The 12829-nt window shown below is 44.4% G+C and overlaps 1 protein-coding gene across 1 annotated transcript; it reads right to left on the minus strand.

The window, feature by feature from the left end:
• Positions 1-8184: 8184 nt before the first annotated feature.
• LOC124655690 lies at positions 8185-10007 on the minus strand. The gene is made up of 3 exons (XM_047194544.1): positions 9702-10007; positions 9022-9122; positions 8185-8944 (listed from the first exon to the last, which is right to left on the minus strand). The coding sequence occupies exons 1-3, from the start codon at positions 10005-10007 to the stop codon at positions 8185-8187; spliced, it is 1167 nt and encodes a 388-aa protein (XP_047050500.1).
• Positions 10008-12829: the final 2822 nt, after the last annotated feature.

Here is a 12829-nt window from a genome sequence, read left to right on the forward strand (position 1 = left end):
TTTATTTGTTGTGATTATGTGCAGGGTCAAAATGATGATCAAATGGACATGAAGATCATCAAGCTCAAGATTGTCTTGTAGTTTAGGATATTTCATTTATTTGTAATTTTCCTCTTTCTTTTTCTATTTCTTCAATTCATGTAATGTGTTGTAACTTCATATTTCATTTCTGGATATTGTAATTGACATTGTATTTTGCGTGATTATCAATAAAGCTCAAGGTTTTCTCTAATGAGCTTCATTTATTATTTGTATATTTCATTATGTGAATTATTTACATTAGACTAAATGAATTTCCTCATAATTGATTTATGGTTATTTATTTAATGTTTGAATTTGAAATTCAAATTCAACTTTGGGGTTGAATTCAATCATGCAACTTAAATTTGAATTCAATCATGCAACTTAAGTTTGTGATGCAAACTCTCCCCTCTCTTCTCAAAACCCTAGTTTGGTTGAATAAGGAACAGGTTTGTCGCACTCTCGAAACCCTAACCCTGTAAGGTGCCGAGAGAGAAACTTGTCCCCCTTCAATGCAGTTTTTTTGTTTAAAAGCGTGAAATTTCCCCAGAATTTGCAATGCAATGCACATCCCTTTCTAAAATCTATCCCTCGATCGTCCCTAAACCTGGGACATAACAGCTTGCTAATTACTCTTTCAATGGCAAGGTTCCAAAGAAGCTGGGCGACCCAGGTATACCGACTATTCCTTGTTCCATCAAGAATAATTATGTTAGAACTGCTCTATGTGATTTGGGAGCAGGTGTTAGTGTTATGCCTTTTTCTCTTTATAAGAGAATTTATTTAGATAAGTTGATACCAACTGATATATCTTTGCAAATGGCTGATAAATCTACCGCTATTCCTGTTGGTATATGTGAGGATGTTCCTGTTCAAGTTACTAATAATTGCTTAATATTAACTGATTTTGTTGTGTTGGAAATGCCTGAAGATGATAATATGTCTATTATTCTTGGGAGACCTTTTCTTAACACCGCAGGGCTGTTATTGATTGCAATAAAGGAAAAGTTACTTTCAATGTTGATGACAAGGAGCATACCGTTTATTTTCCCAAGAGGATTGATAAAGTATGTGGAGTTAATACAATTTCTAATTTGAGAACCATCAAAGTGGGAACTATTGATTGTCCTATATATGAGCCTAAGCAAGGATATCAAAGTATTATGATTGGATCCATATCAATTCAATACAAGGTAACATGATTGATTTGAGGTTTATTTCTTCTTATGTCATGTAAGATTTATTTGGTGGCAAGACTTGATCAACCTTGTTAACAAGTACATTTTATATGCATAGAGGAGCTAAACAACATTTCTTTCTCCCTCCACTTGTTTTACTTGCTGTAGCACTACTTGTTTTGCAAGATGCTTTAGTTGTTTAAGAGGTTTGAAAAATCTTTTTTTGCCCTGTAATAATAATTTTAACACCGAAAAATGTGCATTTTTCAAAATTTTCAAATTTTTCAAAAATTTACAAAAATTATACCGTAGGTCTTATTTTTCGAAGAGCAACCTGGGAGTGGCTGGGGCTGACCAGTGGGGCACCCCAGGGCTGCCCCCCATTGTGTGGGCCCCTCCTTGCCCCACTAAGTCATCTCTTCCTCCCATTCTACTCTCTCTCCCAAAAAAACTCGTACTCACTTTCTCTCACTCGCGTTTCTGCTCAAGAGCTCAAGATTTCTCGATCTGTTTGCTCAGCCCAGATTTCTGTCTGAAATTTGGCACATTTGCTCTCCGGTATGTGACTCCTTCGATTATCCAAATAGAATTTTGATTGGTTGAGTATATCTTGAATATTTTGCTGATGTAGGTAACATGTTAAGTGAGCTTGCATGCTTGTTCTAAGTTGTAAAAATTAGTTTTGATGCATGTTTAGTACTCTACCAAGTTCCTATAGTAGTTTCCCTCAATTATATGTCTCGAAATCAACTTTTATAATGTTTGTTGAAAAATTTCAGAAAAGGAAGATGCATAACCAAACATTTGGAGAAGTGTTCGAAAGAGAGACGACAAGCGCGGGGAGGCCCTCAAGGGCATCCACTCGCATTAGACGATCCTATAATGAGGATGTCATCGCACCGAGCTTCGAAGTTGAAGATGATAATGGAGTTCCTAATGCTTCATCCTTTCCATGCTATGACTTTTTGCGTAATGCAGGGCTGCTTGATGATTTCTTGTTCCTCATCAATAATGTGGGCTTATCTACCTACATGGAAGATGAGAGGAGTCAATACTACATGCTAACTAAAATCTTTGTTGAAAGCTTTAAGTTCAACAACACACACTTCAAACCATCAGTTACATTTAGTATTTATGATAGGCCTATCACTATGAGTTTGAAGGATTTTTGTGCTGCATTGGATATTAACCCTGTAGGTACAGCGAAGAAGATCGAGAAAAGCCCCAAGGCTTTGACGGAGCTCTATCGAGAAGTTACCAATGATGATAGCCGCACCATTCAGCGCGGCAAGATAAGAAACATTCAACTCCCTGCCATTAGATATTTCGCTTACTATCTTGCCACTAGCATTCTTGGTAGGGAGAACACTAGCAACATTTCTAGTTATCATCTTGCTTTTCTAGTTGCTGCACTTACTGGGAAAACACCTTATCATCTTGGTGCTCTTGTTGCTCGTCGTTTATCCAATAAGGGGCATATTTTTGGAGGAATTGTTGCCTCACGTAGTATGGCATATCTAGATCTTCCTCTTGATCCTACTGATGAGAAATTAACTCCTATAAGGCTTGATATTGCTGCTATGAAGAGTCACCAATTTGTCACAACTGACTCTAGTTTAGAAAATATTGTCTATAAAATGTTGTTTATTGACGGGGATGAGAGGGAAATCCCTTTGCCGCGGGCCGATTTGTTCAGTGTTCACAGGAAACCGTGGTCGCGCTCTAAGGAGGAGGTGGATGAGCAGCTGAGGATACATGGTTTCCACCAGCAGCATGACTCCGAGGACACCGAGCCCTCCCACGGGTACACCGTCACTTATCCTGGTGCGTCTTCCAGCACATACCCAGAACAGGATCCTTCTTCGTCATACTACGGAGGTGCCACTTCATGGGCACCATGGGATTGATCTCCATTTAGGCCAAAAGCCTAAGCTTGGGGGGAGGTATACCGGCATCACTCATTCATTGCATATTACAATTGCTGGATACTTGTACATACTTGTTTAGCTTCTTAAGGTGGTTTCTAATAAGAGGGAGATGATATTTGGGAAAGTGCTGTTTGAAAACAGATTCTGGACTGATACCAAAAAAATTCCCAAAAACAGCCAGAATGTTATTTTACGAAGCCAATTTTTGTGCATGTTCCTTAGGTTATTATCTAACTTTCATTAGTTGAGCACTTTTCAAGTTGAGCAGCGGAAGAATTTCGTAAAAATCGATTACTGTACTGCTGTCAACTTTGACGAATTTCTGCTGCTTTGTGTTTATGTGACTCTTTTAGTTTTCATTTTTTTTTTTTTGCTTTGTTTCTTTCCTAAAACACAAAAAGACCAAAAAAATTTCTGTTGTTTCTCTTTACCATTTGTTTATTTTGGTTTCTTTTTCCTATTGTGCTTTATTTGCTATCGTTGGTTTGCTATAAGAAAATCCAAAAAGATTTTGCTTTGTTTGCTTGTTTCCTTTTGTTCTTGTCTCCAATTCGAAAACACCAAAACTATTTGTTATTCTTCTTTGGTTTTGTAAAGTTCATTATGGAGTTCAGCGGTCTCCGGTGGCTGGAGCTTGGTTTTCATTCCATATTATTCAAGCTACACAAGTGAAAGGCAATAATGATGATCTACGACAACTCGACTGTGGTGAGAGGCTGGTATGAACTCTATTTGTTTTCATTTTTGTACATATACTCATCCATGTGAGCATGCTTAGTTGGTTCATGTGAGGTATATGTCATGTAAGAAAGTCTAGTAGTTCATGATCTCTCATGTTTAACTCCAATTTATTAATATGAGTAGCATATCATAAATATTTGCTTGCGTTGTTTTATTCATAGATAGGTATGACATTGTGGTATCCTCCTCTCGAATAATTCACTTGAATCAACTTGGCACATGCTCACGCATGCATATGACTGAACAAAAGTCAATTAAGCCTCGATGATTTACTTTGCCTCGGAGTTCTTGTATCACTTTTATGCCTCTCGTTAATTTATTTTATCACAAGCATGATTATGACAGTTATTGCTCTCTTGATTGTCGCTTCCCAGTCTATTGCTAGCCTTCACTTGTACTGAGCGGGAACGCTGCTCGTGCTTCCAAACCCCTGAAAACCAAGTTATTCCAAAGTATCCACCATAAATACCTATGCATGGCATTTCAAACCATTCCAAGTAAATTCTCATGTGCTACCTTTAAACCTTCAAAATACTTCTCAATTTGTGTCGATGTTTTATAGCTCATGAGGAAGTATGTGGTGTTTTATCTTTCAACCTTGTCATTTACTCCTGACAGACTTTCACCAATGGACTAGTGGCACATCCGCTTATCCAATAATTTTGCAAAAAGAGCTAGCAAAGGGGTTCCCAGCCCCAATTAATTAACTTTCATTAATAATTCTCTTCACATGTTTTGCCCTGATTTGTCAGTAAGCAACTTAATTTGCAAATAGACACTCCTCCATGGTATGAGGATGTTGGAAGGCACCCGAGGATTCGGTTAGCCATGGATTGTGTAAGCAAAGGTTGGGGGAGTGTCATCCATAATGAAACTAAAGTATATGTGTAAACAAAAGAGAAGAGGGATGATTTACCTTGCTGGTAGAGATAACATCCTTCATGGGAGCCGCTCTTGAAAGTCTGGTTGACGAGGTAGTTAGAGTACCCACTATCATTCGTTACAACAACAAGCACCTCTCAAAATAATTTTACTCCTGTTTTACAAATGAAAAGCTCTAGCACATGTTAATCCCTGCTTCCCTCTGCGAAGGGTCAATCTTTTACTTTTACATTGAGTCACCATCCTTTCTTTGAGCACCTTCTTGAGAGCACAACTGTCATTCTTAGTACAATATGCTTGTCCCAAAATATGATTAACTGTGGTATAACTTTGATGCTTTTATCTTTGATAATCTCTACTTCCAGTCTTTCCATGAACTTCAAAGGTGCCCGAGCATTTATGTTTTGCTGTACAAATACGGGCAAGCGAGATACCACTTTATCATATCCTTTTATGAACATTGCAATCCCGCTGATAGACATGATTCATGATGCTTATTATTAATTTGTTGGTACCTTTTCCATGATTGACATAGCTATTAGATGACTTTATTTGCATGTATCTTATTATGAATTGCCTAAGTACTTGTCCATATCATGAGAGTGTTTACATCATATAAACAAATGTGTTCATGAAAGTTCTTTTATCGCACTCAGTTGTTAACTGAATTGCTTGAGGACAAGCAATAAGCTAAGCTTGGGGGGACTTGATACGTCCAAAACGTATCTACTTTCCCGAATACTTTTGTTATTGTTTTGCCTCTAATTTATGTATTTTGGATACAACTAACACGAACTAACGCTGTTTTTAGCAGAATTGCCCTGGTGTCTTGTTTTTGTGCAGAAACTCAACTTTCAGGAAAATCCCCGGGATTAATTCCAATGGGCCTATTTTTGCCGAAGATTAACGGAGCCAGAAGGGCAGGCCAGGGGGAGGCTCAGGGCCTCCACACCATAGGCCGGCGCGGCCTGGGAGGGGGGCGCGCCGCCCTATGGTGAGGCCGCCTCGGCCAGCCTCCGACGCCCCCCTCTGGACTACTTAAGGGTTTCGACCTAAAAACGCACGGGGGTCGGACGAAATTGCCAGAAGACATCCAGAACACCGCCGCCATCGCGAAACTCCGTCTCGGGACCAGAAACTCCGTTCTGGCACTCCGCCGGGACGGGGAATTGGAGGAGATCATCGCCATCATCACCACCGACGCCTCTCCATCAACCAGCCATGCTTCCCCCATCCATGTGTGAGTAATTCCCCCGCTGTAGGCTGAAGGGGATGGTAGGGATTGGATGAGATTGGTCATGTAATAGCATAAGATTGTTAGGGCATAGTGCCTAGTATCCGTAATTGGTACTTTTATGATATTTGTTGCAACTTGTTATGCTTAATGCTTGTCACTAGGGCCCGAGTGCCATGATCTCAGATCTGAACATGTTATTGTTTCATGATGATATTCATTGTTTTAAGATCTTACCTGCAAGTTGTATACACATGTTGCTGTCCGGAACCCGAGGCCCCAAAGTGACAAGAATTTGGACAACCGGAGGGGAAGGCGGTGATATGAGGATCACATGTGTTCACGGAGTGTTAATGCTTTGCTCCGGTGCTCTATTAAAAGGAGTACCTTAATTTCCAGTAGATTCCCTAGAGGCCCGGCTGCCACCGGCTGGTAGGACAAAAGATGTTGTGCAAGTTTCTCATTGCGAGCACGTACGACTATATATGGAACTTATGCCTATGGTTATTTAGTACTTGGATACCGCTTTATTATTATCTGCAAATGCCCTACCTTAATTGTTACATGAGTTCTCTCATCCATGCAGCGCCCGTTCATCCATCCCTGTGCCTACAGTATTTTAATCCTCCTGTTTACTATAATCACTATTGCTATCTTTGTTACTCTGCCGCTGATATTTCACTACTGCTACTGCTATAAAACTGTTAGTACTGATAAACTCTTGCGAGCAAGTCTGTTTCCAGGTGCAGCTGAATTGACAACTCCGCTGTTAAGGCTTACAAATATTCTTTGGCTCCCTTGTGTCGAATCAATAAATTGGGTTTTACTTCCCTCGAAGACTGTTGCGATCCCCTATACTTGTGGGTCATCAGCCCCTCCCGTGTATTGCTGCTGCATGGGTAGGCCCTGAAGATGCTGCATGGGCATGCCCTGGCACTGCTATTGCTGAAGAGAGGTAACCCCACCCGGCGGCTGCATGAAGGATGGAGGATGAGCAGCAGCCCCTCCCGGAGTCTGCACGAAGACATGGCGAGCAGCAGCCGGTCCGGAAGCCACTCCCACCCCACTAGCAGCCTGCACGGCTACTCTCGCAGCCGCGCCCGGGGCACCCGCCGCCGGTGGTCGAGGATCCACCATGGCCCTTCTCGACGACACGAATGCCACAGAGAGATAAGACCGACGGTTGGAAGGCCAAGGCGACAGCGTCGATGGAGGAGGTCCCGACGGCGACGGTGACGATGGAGGAGGTCCCGACGGCGACGGCGATGAAGCGCAGACCTTGGGGTGCGATGAAGCAGAACGCGATGACGGCGCGTGCGAAGAAAAAACGTGACGATCTTGCCGAACCCTATGACGCCTCCTCCTGAGGTGGGTCCAACCATCCGGAACCGACAGGTCCACGTCACGCATGACAGGCCCAGCAGGCCCAGCCTTTGCAAACGATCCCGTGATCGACTCCGATCGAGAAACGGCAGGGAGTTGTTGCCTCCTCCTCTTCTCTTCCATAAGTCGGTTTCCCCTCCTCTGGCCAGCCTCGTTGGCGCGTCAGGAGGGGTGGTGAATCCAATCTATGAGTTGACTTTTAATAATCCTAATATGAAACAAGGTCTTATGACTGCGATTCAAATCTTGCGGTTGACAGTTTCTCACATGTAAAACCAAGAAATTCTACCAGTGATGTTAGGGAACAACGAGGTTTTCATCATCAATTTGTGCTCCTAGAGGATACATGTGATGCACAAATCTTGGAGAACAAATCAACATTGAATTATCTAGCATCCCCTGTAAAAAGACATATCTCTAATGTGTACAGTACATTTTCTCTAAAACTATATGAAGATGTGTACATTTTCTGTTTCTCAATAATGCTCCATTTGGTACACATCTGGCAGTACACGACTTCTAGATGAGTGAGCGCATATATTGAGCCCAATTAAAACAAGAGCACAGCCAAGATCAACTTATAAATGATCGAAATACATTTTTATCTCGTAGTACCATATGAGTGATTGCAACAAACTGAATATTACAAACATTAAAAAATGGCATGTAAAAAAATTCAATGTATTTTTGCTCTAGCTAAAGACACTTCACTATATATACTGCAATACGTAATACTCCCCAAAAAGAAGCATCTCTCATGTTTGCACTAAGCTAATTAGCTTATTTAATCAGCCACGGCGCCATGGGAATCGGCTAGCTAGCCGTTGATATTCGGAGTAGTTGTTCCCAGGAAGACGCCCCACTTGGGCTCGCCGACCTGCGCGCCGACGCCAGCCGGCTGGTCCACCGCTGTCGTCCTCTCCATCCCCGCCCCGGCGACGGCGGGCACCCTCGAGCCCGGCTCCGAGTGCACCTGCACCGACGTCGACGACGGCACCTTGACCTGAAACGGGTTGAACAGCGACGCCCACACGCTGACCTGCTCCTGCCGCGTCGCGCCGACGTACGGCGGCACAAGCGCAGGGATTCCTCCGGCCGGGACCGCCAGCGCCGGCGGCGCGCCGCCGATCCACGGCATCGACGCGATCCCGCCGCCCGCCGCAGGGAGCGGGAAGACCCCCGGGAACCGCAGGCCGCCCGTTAGCGCCGGCAGCGGCAGCCACTTCCCGGCGCCGAGCGCCTCGTCCCCGCGCTCCCACGTGGCGGACGATCCCTCCGGAGACGCCGCTGCTGCATCGGGCACGTCCATCGGCATCTCCATCGCCGTCGCCGGCGCCGTCGCTATTGTCGCCGTGCTGGCTACAGGCCGCGCCATGGCGCCGTGCGCAAAGAAGACGAGGCAGAGCGTCGCAGCAACGGTGAAGGTGCGGCAGCGGCGGTCCACCATCGTCGAGATTGCTTGGTACGGCGGTGAACTCCTGGCGCTGTTGCTGCTGCTGCTGCATGGCGGAGCTTTCTTAGGACGTATATGTAGGAGACCACGGCGAGGTTTAGGTTGGGGTTTGTAGAGTACGTATCTGCAGGAGGAAACGCATGTAGATGTGTAGTGTTTGATGGTGGGTTTGACCACTGTCAGGTTGGGAGCGCAGCGTACGTAGTAACCTGGAGAGAGGTTGGTTGCTGGATCGGTTGGGTCATGCAATGGCCGTGCTCGAAATGCGTCATAAAAAATTCTTTACTAAGTTCGTTAAGACGCTGCAACCAGGGAAAACTGTATTAGTCAACAATGACTATATCCCATATATGCATGGAAAATTGAAGAAAATGTTTAACCTTTTTGACACAAAGTAAGGAAATGCACTTATGTATATAGACTATAATGTTGTATATATATGATATAGTTGCTTGAAGTTAGTTTAACCTATGGATGTCCACCCCTTAAAATATGGAGAAGAAAAAAATGGATTGAAGCTAGAAGAGTAGAGATATTTGTTCTAATATTTATGTTATTTTGAATAAACACACTAAAGGCATCACCAGTGCCCCGACGCATTCCAGTCACCTAAAGTGATCGATTGCGTCCGTTTGGGTCGGGTCACCGAAAGAAAATTGGCTGAATAGGCCCACGTTTGCATTGGGGCTAGTCTAGCGAGCCAACCCATTTCTTTTCTTTGGGCCGTCAAGGTCGTTAATGGCGATTACTGATTTCGGGCGGGGGCAATGGATTCCCATGCGTAGAAAACGAAACACCGGTTCCTATCTGTCGTGCCTATATAATGGCCCGCAGGGCAAACTCTAATTGTAATCCTATCTACAAAACATGGTCGACCAGACCCAACCTGGAGCCGCTTTTTCGCCAGCACCCGCTATCTGGATTATCCGAACAGAGCGGAGCTTGAAGCGCGGGTCGCGTTCGAGGCGGAGCAGGCATACACCTACGACCGTGAGTACGAGCTCTACGGGGCCTAACAGGAGGGCATAAGGGAGGTGGTGGAGGGGGTGGCGCATGTGGTCATCGCCTTGGAGGACGAGCGGGTGTTCCTCGAGTCGCTCCACCGTTAGCCTCCATCGGCAACCCACGCCAACATCGAGGCGGTCAATGCCAAGCTCGTCAAGGCTACGGGAGTCATAGGAAGCCATGGGCCTCCTAGGGGGCCTAGATCGCGTACATTGTCTACCTCGATGATGATGTTCGAGCTGGAGCAGCATCCTAATACCATGTCTACCCTCCACCACCAAGCTACCGATAGCGGGTGTGTCAGTCGCCAGAAGGAGCACAACGCTCGGAGACCGCCTCACCGCCACCGTCATTGAGGATGCATGCTTTCTCACCCAGGCAGCGGCGAGGGTAGGGACGCGAGGAGGGGTGGCTGAGTGGTTAGGGTTTGGTCGCCCGAGCCGCCCCAAGAGAGGAGTGGCGCAAGCGGAGTTCATTATTTGTGTGCTCGGAAAAAATGCTTGTAATTCAATCTATTTTGAACAAAGGGATGATTGAGTTCATCTCTACATAAGAAAACTTGGGAGAGATACTACCCGACCAATGGCTGGTGGCGGCGAGTGCCAATGGCTACGGTGGCGGCGGTCGTACATACACTGAAGTACTGAACAACACTACGTTCTCTCTCTGTCCTGACCTTCCATGGCAGCCTAAATTCAGCAATTTACACGTACCCGTGGCCTCTGTCCACAACCCGCCTGATTTTCTCTCTCAGTCCAATCCTCTCAACGCGCAGCCGCTCCTCCTCCGTTGTCTCACGCAGTCACGCTCCTACCGGCGTCGAGCCGTCGCTGCTCCTCCGTCGTCCCTCCGCCACAATGAAGAAATCAGGAAGGCTAATTGGCATAGGTGGAGAGTGGAGACAAGGGAGAAGCCAGCGAACGACGCCGGCAACAAAAGCGTAGCCAGATCCGCCATGGGAGCACATCGCATCGCACCACGAGCCTCTTGGGTGGTCGCTTGCGTCCTCTAGCCTGGATCTGGAGAGAGAATTTGCGGCGGCGAAGGGGAACATGCGTCGGAGGCCGGAAACGGGCCCAAACCGGGTTTTCTGGAGGCCTTTTGGTGCGGGACGCGAAATCCGTCCGCGTCTTTTTTTTCTCTCGGTAGTTTAGTACCATACCGGTAGTTTAGAAAAAACGTGACCAGTTTATAATACGGAATCACGCCAACGCTATCGCCACCACGGGAAGGTGCACGGCTGTCAGCTGCGAAAGATGCCAAAGAGCACAAAAAAAGAGGCACAGCCCAGCCGTGATCACGCACATAAATATGTGTTCGCATGGCGAGTAAAAAATGCAGTGAAAAGATCTTCCCCAGACAGCGGGATGCACAGTCGTAAAAAAAAAGCGCAAACTGCATCTTCCTGTGGTGGCATGCCCTAGACATTAGGGCCTGGCTTTTTTGGTTTCTTTTGCTAAATATGGCCACACTGCCCCGCCAGGTGGTTGTTTTTGCGTATCTGGCAAACAGTTTATGTCAATGATAGTGCAGTTCCCTGAATATCTATCGATGCTACCTCTTCTCTTCATTATCATTTGGCAACTGGCAAATACTCAATTATATGGCCTGGCAATACTTCAGTTCTTCTCAGTCGTTTGCCACCATTATATGGGCCTCACAAAACATCCGAAACCTCTTTCTTCATTTCCAGTTTTGTAAGCTCACCATACACAGAAGCACAGCAGATTCATGCTGCAAACACAGAGATGAGAATAAGTACATATTCTACAGTTCTAGAGTGGCAAACATAATTGCTTTCACTATGCACAAAGTAATGACATTCGGAACACAAAAAAGGTATTTGATGCCATTTAACAAGCAGAGGTGTGAACTTGTCATATGATATTCAAGAACCATATAAACGTTATTCATTAGCAAATACTGATTGTAAATAAACAAGCAGGTTAAGAAAAATGAACAATAAAGCCATACACCAAACTCACCAGGTTCATCAGTTTGGATACTTTTCTGTGGCCGCTTGCTAATTTGTGACTCCTCATTGTTTCGGGGATCAAAGATAATAAACTCATGAAAACCATTTACATAAGCAATGAAGCCTCTTCACCTCTCCTGGCTTTGGTGGTTGCATCCATAGACAAATCATCCTTCAGAAAAGCAATGCTGCTCCTTTTGCCTGAAAGAAAGGAGAAAGTAATCAAAGCTAAGCCTTAATACACTCCCCTGGTCAATTCCCATAAAAAGCATAGATGCGCACAATGGAGAAGAAACCAAACCAAAAAACAGAACCTTAACAACAAGAAAGTGAACACAATCCATGTCTATATAGCACTTCAAAACTAGCTGGCATGAGATATAATAATTTAACTGAGCATACCTTCTTCACAGACCAGGACGGAACCGAGCTCAAACTTATGCACCAAATAGAAGTATTACACCATCTTGCTCTGTCGGTGTTCCTCCTTCAGGACAGCTTAGAAGAGAAAGGACCGCAAATTCCCTCTTACTTGACGAACAAAATGCAGCTGTCAAAAGCACACACATAAACAAGAGAACTAGATTAAATATGCTTGTTTGACCAAAGACATGGACCAGCAATTTGTATCATTACTGCCTGCAACTGTTTTGTTGCATTGGTAACCAGGCTAAAACAACTACATTAATTACAGGGTGCTACTTCACCCAATTTGATGCAAGTATTCGACCGTGAAAAATATTATCTTGCAGTCTAGAGTACCAAATCAACATCTAGAGTACCAAATCAATAGCATTACATTCATCACTGTGTATATTTTCTACATTTGATATTGTAGTTATAGAAAATTTTCTCAATAAACATCGTCAAACTTTTAGATCATTTGATTTTAAAAAATCTTACATGCACTACATTGTGGCAACGAAGGAGTACCTTCTGCAGAAAGGGTGTAAGAAATCATATTCAACTCACTTGTATGAGCCAACTGATTGGCATCTCCATCCAGATTGACCTTTTCAATCACTTGAT

This window comes from Lolium rigidum, chromosome 5 (genome assembly GCF_022539505.1).
Source record: "Lolium rigidum isolate FL_2022 chromosome 5, APGP_CSIRO_Lrig_0.1, whole genome shotgun sequence".
NCBI classification, from domain to species: Eukaryota; Viridiplantae; Streptophyta; class Magnoliopsida; order Poales; family Poaceae; genus Lolium; species Lolium rigidum.